General features: G+C 43.2%; 1 protein-coding gene across 5 annotated transcripts in view; it reads left to right on the top strand.

Annotated features, from left to right (window-relative positions):
* NEK11 (NIMA related kinase 11) overlaps window positions 1-18,903 on the top strand; it is a 279,485-nt gene that overhangs the window by 215,516 nt on the left and 45,066 nt on the right. For 4 of the 5 annotated variants that reach the window (XM_061167582.1, XM_061167584.1, XM_061167587.1 and 1 more), the window contains one exon: window positions 10,540-10,636. In XM_061167582.1, the coding sequence (XP_061023565.1) occupies window positions 10,540-10,636 (97 nt within the window). Of the gene's footprint in view, window positions 1-10,539; window positions 10,637-10,750; window positions 11,488-18,903 lie in introns of those variants that run through there. The other variant, XM_061167586.1, reaches the window with a different exon arrangement.

Raw genomic sequence — 18,903 nt, forward strand, 5'->3', positions numbered from 1 at the left:
ATTTTTTTATCCATCTCCAGAGGACATCTACAAAATGTAGATGTCTATTAAGGTCTTTACAAAAACTTAGCAACACAGTTCTATTGCAAACATGAAACAGAAACATTCTCCATATATTAGTTTCTTATCCTGACCCTCTGAAAAAACTTGGTGCTTAAACTGTGGCTTTATTAACACATACTCAGAAACACACTGGCAGAAAACAGCAATAGTCCTCTGTACCTCTCGTGGTTTCTGTGGGTCATGAATCCAGGGGCCGCTTGGCTGTGGAGTGCTGGTTCAGGGTCTTCCTCGAGGTTGCAGTCAGATGTCCTTAGGACAGTGATCATGGGAAGACTTGACTGGAGCTGGAGACACCTCTTGGCAACTCACTCACTCACTTCCACTGCAAGTTGCCTGAGGTCTCAGCTCCCCTCCACATGCGGCCCCTTAGGGCAGCTTGAACATCCTCAAGGCTACAAATGATGGTGGTGGAGCGTGGCTGCCAGGCTGCCCGTGGCTGGGGCCCCACCCCTGTCTGGATGGCCTCCTCAAGCTTCACTCCTCCTCAGTGCAACTTCTGATAGTAAGTCTGGGGAGCACCTCAGAGGCTGGCCGTGTGCCTGCTCCCTGATGGTGTGGAGGCTGGGAAGTGACCTTCTGGCATCCGTAGCTGCTTTTGTGGGTGCTGGACTCATGAAGAGGAGGATTCTCCTACACAGGAAGGGGGAATGTGAAGTCTAGAATAATAATGACTGTGTACTGCAGTAATGATAAGGATAGACCTTAAAAGTGCCTAGATAAGTGGAGGAGAGATGGCCCGGGCAGTGTCCTGGGGATACAGCCCCTCTTTTGTCTTTCACAGGAGTAGGTGATCAGCAGCGGGGGGAGGTGGGGTATTCTTCCATTCTTTTCTGTGCTGCTGACCGCAGAGGAAGCCGTTTGCTTCGGCAGCAGTTGTCAGGTTTGATGCTGTGTGGAAAGGTAAGAAGCTGTCCAGTGTGCTCTCCTGAATAGATGCCAACAGCAGTGCCAGCTGGCGATAGACTCCATGGAATGCCTACCTGCAGAAGCGGAAGACCTGGTCCTGAGTCTGCTCAGCTGAGTCTCCAGCTGAGACTTGAATTCCACACCATCAGCTTAGAAGGGGTGAAAGGGACACGGCCTCTTGTCATCCATCTTGGCCCCAGAAGAGTCTCAGTGATGCTCCAGGGTGTGTGTGCAGGCGGGACAGATGGCCATTGAAGTGCCTTCCAGAGAGAGGTGGGTGTTAGAGGCCCAGTGAATGACAAGTCATCCTGGCCATTTGAACTTTAGACACAGCTCATTCTCAAAGGGGCAGTGTCGAGCTATTCTATCAGCAGTGATTATGCACCAGACCAGTTGCTTTTTGAGGCCACTCTGGTTGGGTCCGTAAAGCTGTGTCACTGACAAAAGACTGTCCACCCGTTTTTCAGGGTAGAGGATTTCTTATCCAGTTCATTTTGAAGTTCTACTAGTTTATTTATGTGAAAAGTTGGAAATGTATAAGCCTGCATTACAAATGATGACACATCTATCAAGTATTTTCTGACATAAGCCATCATAGGGCTCACAGAGCAATATCAGACACACTTCATGTTTTCAGGGAACTTCTGGCTTTATCATTATCTGTAGACAAAATGACTGAAACTCCAGGCAGGAAGTGATGAACTCCACATGAGAACCTGATCGCTGGGTACCACCCCTAGAGATTCTGATTCAATAGGTTTGTGTGGGCCCCAGAAATCTGCATCTCTAACATTTTCCCACATGATACTGATGCTGCTGATTCAGAGACTTTGAGAACCACTGGGCTCTCACTTCCAGTTAAGGCTTTATAAAGAAAATGCTTATATTCGATTTTAGATTTTCATAAATTGAATCAAGTTTTTACTAAAGGTGCCTCACATTGCATCTTTAATGTATTTGTGACCCCCTTGAAAACAGTGTTAATTACAACCTAGAGTAAGTTTGGCTTTCAACATCTAGGTTAAACTAACCTGAAAGATTAAAATATTTTTTGACCCAGCAAGTCTATATCTAGGAATTTATCTTAAAGGAATAATCAGAGTTGTGTGTAAAGAGAAATACGTACAAAGATTCTCAGGGCAGTGTGGTTTACAATAGTAAAAATTGAGAATCAAAATAAATGCCTAGCAGTAAGGGCTAATATGTCTTCTAGAATAAAGAAGTTCATCTCAGTTTATTAAAAATGATGATGTAGTTACATATTCATTGGCATGAGAGGTGTTATTAGGAAATAAACTATAGTTGATACACACGCATGCACACACAGTGATACCAATGGCTCTCTGAGGGACTTTCCCTCCCATGTTTTCTAATTTATCCACGATGACCATGGATGGCCTCTGTGATTCCTTTCTGTTGAAAGAAGAGGGGAGTGCTGATATGCTTACCTGAACATTTGAGTCAGTTTGGAAGCCAGCCCAATCTTCTGTTACAGAAAAACAGATTTTGTTTCTAAAGCTGATTCTCCATGTAAGCACCCCAGAATAATGAAACTCCCAAACGCTGGCTACTGTCTCCTCAAGGTAAGCGCAGCTGAAAAAGTTAGGGTCTGGCCTCCACAAACCTTTTACCCTGATGACACATTTAATTGCTCTGCCTCAATCCTAAAATAGACACTCCCTCTTTTTTTTTTTTTTTTTTTCAAGTTGAAATGTACTGTTCTTAGAGACCTCTTCTGATGTATTCAAAAGGAAATGGCCATTTGCAAACCCCTGAACTCCTGTTGTTTTTAATCTTCCATGCAATTCTGTTGAATATTTGTTGTGTGAAATAACTATGTAATAAAAATAGAAAGTTTATTTCCTATCTTCTGGTATTTATCATCTCCCCTGTGAGTAGCAGGTTTCCTCTCCAAGCTGACCCACTTTTGTTTCCCAACTAATTAATTTTGATAGAGGCAGTGGGGTGCTATTTATTTATTGAGAAACTGCCCTGTGCAAAGCAGTGGGGTGAGGACCCTGGGGGCCAGGGAGGCAGCATACATGTACTGACAGCAACATACCTTTATATAGATCTTTGCATTTAGGCTTTGCCAAAGCCCTAAAAAACAGATTTTTTTTTTTTTTCATACAGGTGAGGAAACTGAGTCACGGAAGTTTTGTAACTGGTCAAACATCACAGAGTCAGGACCCAGACCGCAGTTCCCTAAGGCAGCTCACACACTCATCCTTATGTGCCCCGGCTCCCTTCCTACTGGAAACATCTGGGGGTGGTTCTCTCTTGGGCCATCTTCGTCCCTTCCTCCTGTCTGCTTTCTTCTCCAGCCTCCTCCTGGGGTTTGGCTGGGACTCAGCTGCTGCTGCAGGGTTGGCAACAACTTCCTTAGCTGCTGACTGCTGCCCTGTTCCTATAGAAACAGTTCTCTGAGAGAGCTGGGGATTGTGGTGGGGTTGGGGGAGGTTACATTGTCATTTTTATTATCACTCATCAAATACTCACCGTGCTGAGGGCTTCAAGACAACCACCTGTGTGCCCCCTGTCTGCCAGCCCCCACCCCGCATGTCATGGGTTCTTTGGGAAGAAGCCTCTGACATGGAGCTGGGTGGGAGGACAATTATTCAGGATGGGCCTCTGTGGACAGGAAGGAAGGGAAGCAGGATGAGGTGGAGGAGAAGCTGCAGAGTGATGCCGGCCCGACAAGCCTTACCTGAACCCTTGTGGGGGTCAGAATTCGGGGTTGCCTGTGCAGGACAAAATGATCAGGCTTTCTACCTCAACCGTGACGAGTTGCTTCGTGTCAGGGGCACATGGGAAGGGCATAACCTTGGCAATGCGGCTCTGCCACTGAGGGCGTTTCTGCAGGGACTGCGGCTGCAGTCTGTCTGTGTCCTCTACTCCCGCCAGCTGGGTAACATGTCTTTCCTTGAAAGGAAATTTGGGCGCTACAACTCCATCTCTGGGGTTGGGATAACATGGTGAAGGCGGAGACCGACCTGCTTCAAAGATTCTTAACCCACTGTATCGACACCCTGAGGTCCAGTATCATCATGGGAGATACTCAAGGAAGGTGTCCACAAAGATGTGGGTCAGCTAAGCTTCTCAGTAAGTGGGGACTGCTCTCACAGTGTCCTGGAGGAGAAAGAAATTGTGGGCCATGAAGCTATACCTTCGCAATAATCTGGGCAGAGTGGGGTGTCTGTCAAGGACACCCTGAGTATTCTGTGGGCAACTGAGAGAAAGAGAGGGGTTGAAGGAGATGAGGTGAGAAGCATTCTAAACATGCTGAGCACCAAGGACAGTGTCTGTGAGGATTCCTGACTAAGCAGTGTCCCAGGATCTTAAGGGAGAGCTCGTTTGCCAAAATATCCAGCCCTGTGGTGCCTGCCTCAGCTCATCACCCATGTGGTAGGGTGTTCTGCAGGAAGTGCAAATGCAGGTTTTTGTTTTATAATCAAGGTCATTCATCCAGCAACTGGAATGAATAAAGTGAAACTTTGGAAGAAATGAGAGAAGAATCTCTGCTGGTGAAATGTCAGGATCATCAAGCTGTCACTTCTGCAGGGAAAATAGCTTTGCTATTTAAGAGAGACCATAGAAGTAGGAGGGATCCTGACAATAGTACTATCATGAGCGGCACTTTGCATTCTTAAAAAAACACAGCTTCTAGTTGCTTGATGTCTCTTCAGATCATTTTGTTTTCATCTCATTGTCAAAACACTCCCATGGGGTGGTATCAAGCCTCACCAGCCGACATTTCCCAGGTGGGGAGTGGCTCCGGAATGATGGTGCCTGATGTTCAGTAATGCCTGTAACTTTCATTGTTGGTCCCAGCCATCTGTCTCTTCACATTTGGTCCCTTTGATTGCTCTTCATCTTTGTTGGTGTGTTACCTTCCCAAGTAAAGTCTATAACCCTGAAGGTCTGGGGATATGTCTTACAGATCATAGAAGGTTTGAATTGAAAGAAGGCCCTTAGTCTAATAAAACACTTAAATATACAGTGAGGAAACTGAAGCCCAGGGAGATGACTGGAGAACCATGCTGCTTGTGATGTTAGAAACAGAATGACGACTCTGGTCCCCAAACCTGAAGGCTGGTGCTTTGATTTTAATTCCTACCTATTGAACCCCTAAAATAAATGCTTTACCTTATAGAACTTAAAAACTTGAGCAAATGAAACCCAAAACAAGCAGAAGGGGGAAAATAGTAAAGGTTGCAGTGGAAATAAATGAAATAAAGAAGAGAAAAACAATAGAAGACATCAATGAGACCAAAAATTGTTTCTTTGTAAAGGTTTAAAACATTGATCAACCTTTAAGAAAGACAGTTAAGAAATCAGGAATGAGAAAGGAGACATTGCCACCAACTTTAAAGAGATTACAAGGATAAATTACAAGGGGAAAAATATTAGATAAATCAGATGAAAGAACAAATCTCTAGAAAGATGCAAATTACTGAAACTGACTCAAGAAGAGAAAAAAATCTGAATAGGCCTATAACAAATAAGTCAAATTAGTCATTTTAAAACTTCCAACAAAGAAAACACCAGGCCCACAATGCTTCACTGGTGAATTCCACTAAACATTCAAGGAGGAATTAGTACCAGTTTCACAAACTCATCTAAAAAACAGTATACAGTAGAACATTGCCCAACTCATTCTGTGAGGCTGTTTATTTGATACTAAAACCAAAGACATTACAAGAAAAAATAACAAACTGGACCAATATTCATTATGGCTATATATGCAAAAATCATCAACAAAATACTAACAAACCAAACACAGCAATTTAAAAAAAAAAGGATTTTAAGGATTATATAGAATGACCAAGTGAGATTTATCTCAGGACTGCAAGGATAGTTCTACATCAGAAAATCAATTAATGTAATACACTAAGGTCATAGACTAAAGGACAAAAACTATATGAACATCTCAATAGATACAAAAAAACATTTGACAAAATCTAACACCCTTTCTTGATAAAAACAATCACCAAACTAGGAATACAAAGGAATTTCCTAAACCTGACAAGGGGCCTCTGTAAAACTACCTACAGCAGGGTTAGTCATAACACTCATTTTGTTTGTTCATTTATCTTTTGTTGTGGAAACAGCCCAACTGTCCCAACAGTTGAATGAATAAGCAAAAGTTATATATATATATATATACACAATGGAATATTATTCATCCATAAAAAAGGAGGTCCTGACACAAGCTACAAAGTGGATGACCTTGAAAACATGATGCTCAGTGAAATAAGCCAGGCATAAAAGGACATGTGTGCCACTTATATGAGTTATTTAGAACAGTAAAATTCACAGACACAGAAAGTACTTTAGATATCGCCAGGGGATTGGGAAGGGGAGAATAGAGAGTTATTGTTTAATGGTTACAGAGTTTCTGTTTGGAGTGATGAAAAAGTTTTGGAGATAGTAATAATGGTTGCACATCATGAATGTACCGACGCCATTGAGTTGTACACTTAGAATAAGAAGTTCAAAAAAAGATGAACAGGACATAATCTTTTTGGTCAAGGAGTTAGTAACTAGTTGAAAAGGGTAGGGGAGTGGAGAAGGAGTGAAGAGTATTGGAAAGTAAAACATGGCAAGGAGCACCTTGGCTGACTCCCAGCAAAGTGGTCACCATGAAGTGGCTATTCCCTCTGGGACATTTAAACATGGGTGACCAGAATCTCGGCCTGGTGTCAAGCCCCAGCTGCATAGGGTATTCATTGTGTGAACTGAATATCTTAAACCTTGATTTCGTCATTGGAAAATGTACCTACTTCCTGGGAACCTCCCATGACATGATGCCCAGGGCACGGCACTTATTCACCAAAAAAGGTTTAGTCATTATTGTCGGTGCTATTGTTGTCCATGATGAATTGAAATGAATTTGCATAGAATTATTTGAGTTTTCTGTTTTGAGAAGAGCAGACTGAACTCAGGACAGCAAACATGGTATTCTGGTTTACTTAGGACAGCCAGAAAAAGCTCCCTTCTGTAAAAGGGCCCAAAGGAATCATTGCACATTTGGCTCTTTGTCCTACTGAATGAGGGGCTTCCCAGGTGGCCCAGTGGTAAAGAATCTGCCTGCAATGTAGGAGATGCAGGTTTGATCCCCATGTCAGGAAGATCCCCTGGAGGAAGAATGGCAACCCACTCCAGTATTCTTGCCTGGGAAATCCCACGGACAGAGGAGCCTGGCGGGCTTCAGTCCATGGGGTCACATAGAGTCGGACACGACTGAGCGACTGACACTTTCACCTTCTTCAGGCTCTCCTCCGGAGCACACAGCCCAGGCAGGGAGTGGGTGGAAGAGGCAGGGCATGGATGCCAACTGATCTGCTGCTGCCCCCTGGCTGCAATCTCGAAGACCCCCTGGGTCTCAGCCACGCAGCACACCCCTCAGGACTTTTCTCAGAGGTACACGGGACCAAGCACCTTCAGAACTTCCCACAGGAAGGATAGAGTGGTTGGAGTTTTCTCTAAAATCTACCCTCACTGTGCACATATCCTCTTTGAAAAATCACCATAGGTATAAGCTCTGTTTGGTAGACAGTCTTCAGTCTTAGAACCCCTGAAAGGAGAAGAGTGATGTCTAAGCCATGCTCCTCGTCAGGATCCACTGTTTCTAGAAAAAGCTGAAGATGAATCAAAGGTGAGGACCCATCAAAGGTAGATCAGAAAGGGACAGACTCAGTAGAGGCTGAGCCCCTAGGCTGTGGCTCCCAGAATCCCGGGAGAGGTGAGAGTGTTGAGTTCCCGATCCACGCTGCCATCAGTGCCTCTGACATGGTGTGGGCATCTCATGTGCACATGCTGTGTGCAAGTGCATGAAAGTGCTGTTGAAATTAACAAAGAAGATTAATTTAAAAAATCAACCTAGGGATTGAGGATTCATTGTTTTTTAAAAAACATCAAGACAGCAGACCTTTGGAACCAGAACTTTATGGGCATGCAACCAACACGGGGCTCCAGGCTCAGGAGGGATTTTAATGAATTCCTAATAACCTTATTTTTGAATTTATGTCTTATGAATAAAGTCTGCTGAGACAATGGGACATATGGCAGGGTCTTGAAGCCTCCGCTGGGGCCTCCTCCCTGGAGAGAGTCCTCTGAACAGCACCTCCTCCTCAACACTGCCCTCCCCCACCGCTGCCACCGCTGCTGGGGTGGGGGAAGGGGAGGCCAGACACGACTTCTGGCGGGCTGGAATCAGGGGGGCCCGTGGGTCTTTGTGAAGGTTTTCACTCTTGAGAGTAGCTAGCCCAGTTCCCAAGGGAAGATGACATGAAATAAATGTCCAGTAAAAAACACCAGGACAGGTCCCTAGATAAATGCAGGAGAAAGAAACCAGCTTTTCTCCTGCCTTTTAAACATAGAGTCCTGCATTGTCAAGTAGCACTGGACCCCACGAATTAAAAGCTAGCTTGTCACATTTGCTACTCAAAATGTGGTCCCATGTCCAGCAGTACTGGTATCACCTGAGAGCATGTTAGAAATGCAGAATCCCAGGCCCTACCCACACATACTAAGTCAGAATCTGCATTTTAACAGGATTCCTAGCTGATTCGATCACACTTGAGTTTGAGAAGCAGTGGTCTACATTGTACTCCAGGACTCAGTGACCACCGATTAGAGGAAGCCTGTGACTTGGCCCAGTTGTTCTTTGTTGCGGTTGTTGAACCTGTCGTCGTTTTCTTAGACGTAAAGCAGCTGCTATTCATGTTGGAAAGTGGAAGGAGAAAGGCTGGTGAATACGAAACACTGAGAGAAGAGTTGCTCTGAGCACCAAGCTTCACCAAGACTGTTGCTTGAAATTCTCTTTGCCCCAACCTCTACACTTGGGCTCAAGGCTTAGCATCTTTCCCAGTGATGCTGAGGGTCTCATTGAAGGGACCAGTAGCCAGATTGAAATAAGCTGCAGCTCTGGGGAAATTGCTCTAACTTTCCTTGCATAAGCCCTAAGAATTGCCAGCTTGCTCGGGGTGACATGGGAAACATAGCCTTCCTTTCCACCTTGGCAAAGCTGGGTTTTGAGCTTGCATGTTATTTGGCATGGTGTGCTTGTTGTTTTCATAACTTCTTAGGTTCTAGAAAAGATGGTTATAAAAAGCAACCAACATGAATATGAAGTGAACCGCTCTGCCTCCCCAATCACCCCCTCACAAGAGCCTTTTCTGGGAAGAAGCAGCCGTTGGGAGAGGACGCTGCTGTGAAGCCATCTCTGGTAACAGAGACTGAGACAGGTTTCTCTCGGAGTTGGAGGGTGGCCTCCTGAGTGCGAGCAAAGGGAGCCGTCAGGCCCGAGTACCTACCTATGAAGTACCAGGCAGGACGTGCAGTTCACTTAGCTAATTGAAATGTGCCCTTTACAAAGTTCTCACCAGTGACTCCGCATCTAGGGATGGAGCCTGAGGAAAGACCAGAGATTCTGACCAAGTGAAGCAAGATTATATTCATCTTGATGGTGTCTGTAAAAACACAAAGTTCAAAGTGGGGCTGTGTGCCCCCAGAGGAGTATACAAAGAAGGCAGGGGTAAAAAATAATAGAATTTGCATTTGGTCTTTTTAATTTAAAAATAGAGGGAAAAAGCTGTACTAATTTTGCTCCCACAAAATGGGAGTTGGCCCTCACTTCCTTGTTTGGTCCAAAAAGCAGACAGTCATGTGTGTTAGGAGGGGAAAGCAGGAGTTTCACAGCATGGGGACCTGCTGTAACAAAGTCACCGCACGGATATAGTTCCTAAATGAATCTCAGGACTCAGAGTTTTCTCCTGATGGGATGGGGCACCTTGTGGGGGCTCTGAGGGATGAAGACACAGAGAGCACTCTGCGCCCCCCTCACTCAGGCCACATGAAGATCTGACTTTTGATGACCCAACCCCTCACTTGGGGCAGCCTTAGCTTCTAAATGGAAGCAATGTTGTTTCAGTGGGTGGAGTATTTCTTCCCATCAGTTTTCACCTATTCTGCAAGAGTCTCCAAGGTATCTTGGTAAAAAAAAAAAAAACTGTGGCTCTCAACAGATTTCCTAACTCTGCAGCTTTCATTAACAGCTCTTTACCTCTTGAACCCCACTTTGGCCTTCTGCTGCATCCTGCTGAAGTTCAAAGCTGCAGATTACTCCCTGGTCAGCATCTTACCTTCCACTGCAAAAAAGCTAATGCTCAGATGTGAGGTTAAAGTAAAGGGAAAACTAAGCTTAATAGAAAAAACTCCTCAGTCATCAAAGCAAATTTCATAGCTACTGAAAGATAGTGGCCAAAGGCTATTCATGCATTTCCCCCCGTATAAAAAGGCCATCTTTAAAATAATAGTATTTGTTTAAATAATCCTTCCTGATAGAGTCTTTGTCCCAGAATTCCTTGTACATATTAAAAATGTAAATATTCTTGTCATTTGGAATAAATTCTTTAATAGGCATGTCATAATTGAATTTATCTGTAATTAATGTGGCATTACCTTGTGGCAAAGGTGAAATAGCTTGTTTTCTGATTGTCCGTGACTGTTGCCTTGAAGTTGCTTAAGTGCTGATGGAGTCAGTAAGGACTGTGCTTTGATTTTCAGATGCAAGGACTGCCACCAGCTCAGCTCCAGACACACCCTCAGAACCAACAATTTTCAACAGTGCGATGGCCAGGACCAGGATGAAACACATGCGGGAGTAAGTAGCCTATGGCCTGACCCCTCAGAGAGTGCAATGTGTGAGACCATATCGGTCATGTGATGCTGTCCTGTTTGGTCGCCACAGGGATCACAGCGTGATTTTCTATTATAGAAGCAGCAGCGAATGGAATGTACATAGCTCAGCCTGAATCTGCATGGAAGTCACGAGCTGTGGTCTGAACATGTTTCCCCCCAAATTCATATGTTGAAATACTAAGGCCAAAAGGAGATGGTATTAGTAGGTGGGGGTTTGGGGAGGTACTTAAATCATGAGGGTGGGGCCCTCAGGTGTGGTATTAGTGACATACTATAAAAGAGGCTCCAGATTGATCCCAGCCCCGTCTGCCACGTGATGTGGCCCTAGCTGTGACCCAGAAGAGGGCCTCCACCAAAAGGGGGCCACATCGGTACCTTGTTGTAGGACTTCCCAGCCTCCAGAACTGTGAGGAAAAAAAGTCTGTTGTTTACAAGCCACTGAGCATGTGCAGACTAAACAAACTATAACTGCACCTGTTATAAACTTCTTGGCAGGGAAGGGACCTAGCGTCCTGATCTGACTTCCCTGCAATGCATATCTTCAGATCAAGGGTGGGAAACTCTCTTTGTAAGGGCTACATGGTGGAAATTTTAGGTTTCATGGGCCAGTTATCTCTGTTACCATTACAGCTCTGCTCTTGTAACACAAAAGCAGCTATGGACAATGTGAGTTATTGAGTATGGCTGTACTTTAGTAAAATATTGTTTTCAAACTGCAGTCTGAATTTGATATAATTTTTAGGTGTCACAAGGTATTATTCTTCCTTTGATTTTTTTTCAACCAATTTTAAATGTTCGTGCAATTCTTAACTCACAAGATATACAGAAACAAACAGCAGTTTAGCTTTGGCCTGTGGGCTGTATGGTTTGTGTACCACTCCTATAGATGTTCCAACTCAGAAACTTCTCTCTAAAATCTATTTCCTATATGGGTGCTGGTTGAATAGTTAGGAAGTTTGATAAAAATTATTTTCAGTTGATTTGCAGTACAGCACATTATCCTCCAGACTGATATCTGAAAACAAAAAAGAGGAAAAGTACTGAAAATTGTTTCCAAACCTCGAGCTGATAATGTTTAGATGCCTGTTGTTTTCAAGTCTTACCTGAGTGGTCACCTAGTAACACAGTTACCATGGCACCAAAGATTTCCAGGATCTGGAAGTGAGGGAGTTTGGATGAAACTTTCCCATCTGCCCTTCCTTCCACTCATTCTTTCTGGGAGGAGATTATGGAGAAGGCTTGCTAATCTCCCAGTCAATAATCTTCAAAGGCAAGAAAAGCAACTCACTTATTTCACCCTTAAGATTTAATAATGTGGTGTTGTCAGAGTTTTGATCTAAGACTTCATCACTTTTGCAAAGGACACAATATCTCATTTCCTAGCACATTATGAAATGCTTTAAATAATTAAAATAAAAGCAGTTTTGCAAAAAAAAAAAAAGTGACCAACCTGCATTCCAGTGATTTTATTCCTGGTGTGTTGTTCACTTCTTTATGCTTGATTGAATTTGACCAAGTGCTTCCTGGCCCACCGATACAGTTTGAGCTACTCCCCCATGGATGGTACTGTTCCTCTGGCAGAATAATGTGTTATCCCCTTATATTCCACATCACAAAGCCCCACACCATTCCAGAAAAGGCCAAGAGGAAATTGAGGCTGCAGAGCTAAGGATCTTCTGAGGATGTTTGTTTCCACAACCAGAAAAAAATGGGACTTGTGAGTTCTTTCCCTACGTGGTAATATACTGGCTGCATCCCCAACATATGGACAGCAACTGTTAGAATGCAAAGAACAATAAATGACATTTGTCCCCAGGGAGATTATAATGCGGGGAAAGCACCGGACTTCAAACTGAAAAGCTAAATAACAGCACAGTGGTTATGTAATCAGAGGTGATGGTTAAGAAAAGTCCCCAACTGAGACCATAGCCATATGCCAAACAGAGCAGATGGTGAGAGTGTCAAGATGAGAAAGGGAATTTGAGGATATCTCTGGGGGAAGTAGGAACTTGGCCTCGGCCTTAACAGAGACATAGAATTTGAAAGGTAAAGAGAAGGAGGGAGCTAGAGGCCAGCAGATTTGGAGTCTGAGTTTTAATGTCACCAGTAGATGGCTTTCTGAGCTCAGGCAAGTGGTTTTTTTTCCAAGGTTTGGTTTTCTCATCTGCAAAATGGTCATCATATTATTGCCATAGCTGATTCCCTGGTAAGTGGACTCAGGGGTGGGGATTTCTGTGCAGGAGGTAAGTGTAGGGTGTCCTGGAGGCCAACACCTGTAGGAAGGAGGGCACAGGAAGCAGACAGTCTCGGTGGAGATCTCCACTGCTTTGGCAGAGAGCTCTGAAGCTGGACCTGCCCTGCAGGGCTCTGCTGGGCAGAGGTAAGAGGGCCAGGCCCATGCAACCCAGGTTACCCAAGCACTGGATGTGGGCCACCCTGGAAAGGGGCTAAGACAGGGTGTCATTCAGCTAAGGCAATCCCAAGAGGGGCTGACAGCTGAGGGCAGAACCTCAGGGACATCCCCAGCAGCTAGGGAGTGCATGCAGGGCCTGCTGTGATAAGTCTGTAACTTAATGCATGTAAAAGATACATAAAAGAGGTTCTTAAAGAAAAATCAAGTATCTGGTACCAATCTCTAAAGGGTCAAAAAGATAGCTTTTTATTTCAAAGACTATAAAGAAGGGAACACAAAGAATGTATTATAGGGATACTAATTACATCAGGTGATTGTATTCATTTTTTTTTAAACTGTCAAGCCTAAGAAAAGTTGTAAGAATAGCACAATAAAAACCCTATATTTTCTTCATCTAGAGTCACTAATTATCATTTTGCCGCAATTACATAATTTCTTTATATCTATCTATACATGTAAAGTATTATTCTTATTATTACAGGGTAATTTGAGAATAAGTTTCATTCACCACGATTCTTCGCTTTTAAATATTTAAAAGTACAGCTTCTAAGAACAAGGACAGTCTTTTATATAATCACAGTAAATGTCTAAATTTAAGAAATTTCACATTGATATACTATTTGATACAGCAATCCAGATCCAAATTTTACCTATTACCCCAATAATGGCTTTTACAGTAGTTTTTTTTTTTTTTTTTTCCTGATCCAGGATACAAACCAGGATCACAGATTGTTACGCCTTTTTGGTGTTATTTACTGTGGAACAAATCTTCAGTTACTTGTCGTCTTTCATGATACTGACATTTTTGAAGAGTACAGCCAGTTGTGTAGAATGGCCTTCAGTTTGTATTTGTCTGATATTTCCTTACAGTTAGATCCAAGTTACTAATTTTTTTATGGTATCCTATATAAGTGATTCTATGTCCTTCTGAATTTTTTAAAACTTAATTTTTGGAAGTTGTAGACATATATGAAAGTCATCAGAGTAGTATAATTAATCCCAACAGACTCATCAACCAATTCAACAATCAACAGCTCAAGGCAAACCTTGCTTTGTCTCTACTACCATCTATTCTTCCGTGTTGCTTTTAAGAATGTACCATCCAGGGCTTCCCAGGTGGCTCAGCTGGTAAAGAATGTACCATCCATCAGGGGCTTCCCAGGTGGCACACTAGTGGTAAAGAACCCACCTGCCAATGCAGGAGACGTGAGAGACACGGTTTGATCCTTTTGATCCCTGGGTTGGGAAGATCCCCTGGAGGAGGACATGGAAACCCACTCCAGTATTCTTGCCTGGAGAATCCCATGGACAGAGGAGACTGGTGGGCTATAGTCCATAGCATTGCAGAGTCGGACACGACTGAAACAACTTAGCACATACGCACGTACGCACTATTCATCAGATATTTTCATCTTTAATCTTTCAGTAACATATGACTTTCAGTAACATCTGAACTGAACTAAACATGTGGCTTTTAACTTACTCTCTGACATCTTCTCGTGGAAGCATTTCAGACTCAGGATGTTCAAACTGAACCCCTGATTTCCTTAACCAAGTTTGCTTCCTCCACAGCTTTCCCCATCTTCCTGTGAGAAAGGTAGGACCTAGGTAAAAATGAACCTTTCTGTGGATGTGACTTCGGGTACCAGGCCTCATCCTGTCCAACTGTGAGACAGGGATGCTCTGAAGGGAATTGAGGAGGAACAAATGATGATTGCTCATCGTGCAGTGTTCCTTCAGTTCCCCCAGCTGGGTCCCCCGGGGCTCAGTAAGCATTAATACATGCAGTGTCAGGCAAAGGGTAACCCTAGCATAGCAGTCGGGAGGGAGGGCCTGGGTCTGGGGACAGCAACTGCTGGTATTTATGTCCCTGTTTCTCATTACTAGCTTGTGTCCTTGGACAAGTTACCCAACCTCCTTGTGCCTGAGAAGTCTCATCTGTAAAATGTTATCGTTCCCACCTTGTGGGGTTGCTCTGAGGGTTAGTTGGGGTTACCTATATATGAAATTCACTTAGGGTGCTTTATGGAACATAGTAAGTGCTCAATAAAAGTTAATGACTTAAAATAGACTCTGGATATATGTGTGGTTGCTTCCTTCTGAGAATCCCTAAGCAGATATCTGAAGGTGTTGTCATGTGTTAGCCTGCTATGTGATGTTTTATACCTGTGGGCATCTGTGGGCAGAGAAGCTGTCAGTGAAGGCATTTATATAGCTTTTTTTTTTTTTTTTTTGCATGCACAAAGAAGTGTCAGTTCACTGGGGAAATGTCAGGAAGTTGTTGACTATAAAAGCTAGTCATTTACCATCCTCCAACACTTAGCTTCCAGTAGAGGCTACTTCTTACTCCTGCTGGGAGACCATCCACAAATGGAATGCCCTGTTGGGTCCTGGGAAGCACTCACTTTGAGAAATTGTTAGGTGATACCACTCAAAGTCATTGCAATATCTGCAGAATCACAGGGAATAAGTGTGGACTTCCTTTCTGGCTGAGTAATCTCCACTGACGTTTGAAGAGATGTTGCTATTCATACGTCGATGTATTTATGTGTAGACAGATGGATGGATGGATAGATGGATGGGTGGATGGTTAGATGGAGGGATGGGTGGATAGATGGAGGGATGGGTGGATAGATGGAGGGATGGGTGGGTGGGTGGCTGGATGGGCGGGTGAATGGATGGGCCTCTATGGCTTCATGGACCTCCTGAAATCTCTGCCTTCAGGACAGGAGTTTCTGGCTTTCTGTTAAGCTTTCTTCACAATCATCTACTGCATTCAGTTCCACACCTGGCTCCAGGCTTCCACTGGAGACCAAAGAGGAGGACCCATGGAATGACGGTGGGTCACCTTTCAGCAGTGAGTGAGTGACTATTGCTGAGGGACAGATCCTGTAACTCACATGGGCCAAGGCAGTGGGTCATGCAAGGAGGCCTTGTTCAATCTGAGTGACTGGTTCTTATGGCCTTTATATATCAGGTGATCTGACTGTGCCCTTGGCCTTGCTACTTAAAGTGTGGACAGCAGACCAGCAGCATGGGCATCACCAGGAAGCTTGTGAGAAATGCAGAATCAGAATCTGCATTTTAATAAGCTCTCTGGAGACTCATGTACATATTAAAATTTGAGAAGTACCTATTCAGGAGGATTCACCCTGGGAGAAGTTTACTAGCAGAATATGAGTTGGGTTCAATAAAAGCTAAGTATCATATAAAAATATATTAATATATGTATGCTTTTAAAGCCTCGATTTTTAGACTTTTGTTTAGTCATTTTCTATTTATTTTATTAAGGAAGAGGTCATTTATATCTATTAATAGTAAAACTCACCCTATTTAGAGTATGGTTCTATGAGATTTGACAAATGCATCACTTATTTGCATACAATAAAATCTACTTTTTCAATTACACGGGTTCTATCAGTTTTGATAAGTACATATAGTTACATAAACATCAACACCATCAAGACTGAAAGATGGTTTTCTCACTTAGAAAAACTTTCCTTGTGTTCTTCCTTTGTGTCTGTCTCTCCTGTTAACCTGCCCCTGGGAACCACATATCTGTTTTTTGCGCTCATGGTGTTGCCTTTTGCAGATATCACATAAGTGGATGCATCACTTAGCATCACAGACCCCACACCTAACTGGGTAGTAGCTGTGGATATGGATGCAGATCAGTGAAGAGTCATGTTTTAGACCTTCGCAGTTCTGAATCCCTTCATGCCCACAGAATTGTCACAAAGAGACGCAGGTTCGGGGTTAAGTTTCAGGCTGCTCAGCAGTTGTCCCCAAGGTTTCTGGAGCCATGAAGCCTCGTGTTAGAGACTCACTACCTGGGAAATTCTGAGACTGAACTTCGCTATGAGGAACCTGCCGTGTGCTTATCCTAGTACCTGTGGACAATGTGCATAGGAGTGGCCTCCACCATCTTGCTCAGGGAAATCCACCTCATGAAGCCGAGTCTGAGAGGGAGGAGCCATGGAGAACACCTGAAGGTCTAGGGAACTTCTGAGCCTGTTCCTCCCACTGGATGCTGATACCCTGAAAAACATCTGGACCTGGAGGGGTAGGATACTTCTGTGGTGACCACAACCCCGAATCACCTCTGCAATGCCAGTTCATGCAAAGGCCACAGGAAAACAAACCACTGTCTGCATGCATGTTTGTCCTCACTGTGGGAACTACAGTGACACAGATATCATGTTGTCCTACAGCTCACGGATGCTCTGGTCAATTTTTTTCTTTTTAGGCATTCCTCCCCCCCTACAAATCTGTTTCATTTTGCACAGTTTCTATGGCTTTGACTTCAATTTAATCTTTTCTACTGCCATGACCAAACTGCTATTGATCCTATCCAGTGTATTTTTAAATCTCAGACATTGTAATTTTCATCTCTAGAAGTTTAATTTGGGTCTTTTTGAAAAATATTTTCCATGTATCTGATTAATGTGTTCAATAGTCCCTCTATTTGAACAAGTAGAGTAGAACTATAATAACTATTTTAATGTCCATGTCTACTAATTTTTAACATTAGTATCATTTCTGGGTTGGTTTTGATGGATTTATTTCTCTCCTTACTATAGATCACATTTTTCTGCTTCTCGATCTGCCTGGTAATCTTTTACTAAATGTCAAGCATTGTGAATTTTTCCTCATTGGGTGCTGGGTGTTTCTGTGTTCCAGTAAACATCTTAACCTTTGTTTTAGGATTCACTTAAGCTGCTTAGAAACAGTATGATTCAACTTTGTTATGTGGGACCAGAGCAGCAATTAAACTGTCCCTGATTATTGCCCATGACTGTGTGTTCCACCCAGGGGCCAGTGGATCATCAGATTGGCTTGGCAGGTATGAAGATACCCTGGCCTGGTCCTGTGTGAGTTCCAAGCACCGTTCTGACTAACTCACCCTGTTCTTTCCTTTCCCTCAGTAATTTCCTCATGTACATGCACTTACTATACTGAGCCAAGTCGTTAGTTGCTGTGTGGTTATACAGAGGCTTGTTTGTTTTAAATTTTTAGAAACTGCTTTTTTTAACTTTTGTTTCTTGATTATGTAAAGTGTTTCCATGAGTCCAAAGTCAAATTCATAAAAAGACATATTTAACAAAGACTTATCTCTATCCTGATGCCTTACCCTAATGGCCTCCTTTCTCAAAAGGGAATAATTTTTAAATTTTCATGGCTTATTCTTTCTTTTTTTAAAAAATTTATTTATATTTAATTGGAGGATAATTGCTTTACGATGTTGTGTTGGTTTCTGCCATACGTCAACATGTATCAGCAATATTTCACCATCCTCTGGAGACTCCTTCCCACCCCCTACCCCATCCCACCCCTCTAGATTGTCACAGAACACTGGGCTGAGCTCCCTACATCATACAGCAAATTCCTATTGGCTGTTTTACATATGGTAACGTATATGTTTCAACGTTCCTCTCTCAATTTGTCCCACCCTCTTCTTCCCCCATTGTGTCCACAAGTCTGTTCTCTATGTCTGTGTCTCCATTGCTCTCCTGCATTTTTCTAGATTCCATATATATGTGTTAATATACGGTATTTGTTTTTCTCTTTCTGACTTACTTCATTCTGTATGACATGCTCTAGGTTCATCTACCTCACCTAGTACTGACTCAAATTCCTTCCTTTTATGGCTGACTAATAGTCCATTGTATGTATATAACACAACTTCTTTATCCGTTCATCTGTTGATGGACATCTAGCTTGCTTCCACATCTTAGCTATTGTAAATAGTGCTGCAGTAAGCATTGCACTCATCTCACACGCTAGCAAAGTAATGCTCAACATTCTACAAGTCAGGC

The sequence above is a fragment of the Dama dama genome, chromosome 19 (assembly GCF_033118175.1).
Source record: "Dama dama isolate Ldn47 chromosome 19, ASM3311817v1, whole genome shotgun sequence".
Taxonomy (NCBI): Eukaryota; Metazoa; Chordata; class Mammalia; order Artiodactyla; family Cervidae; genus Dama; species Dama dama.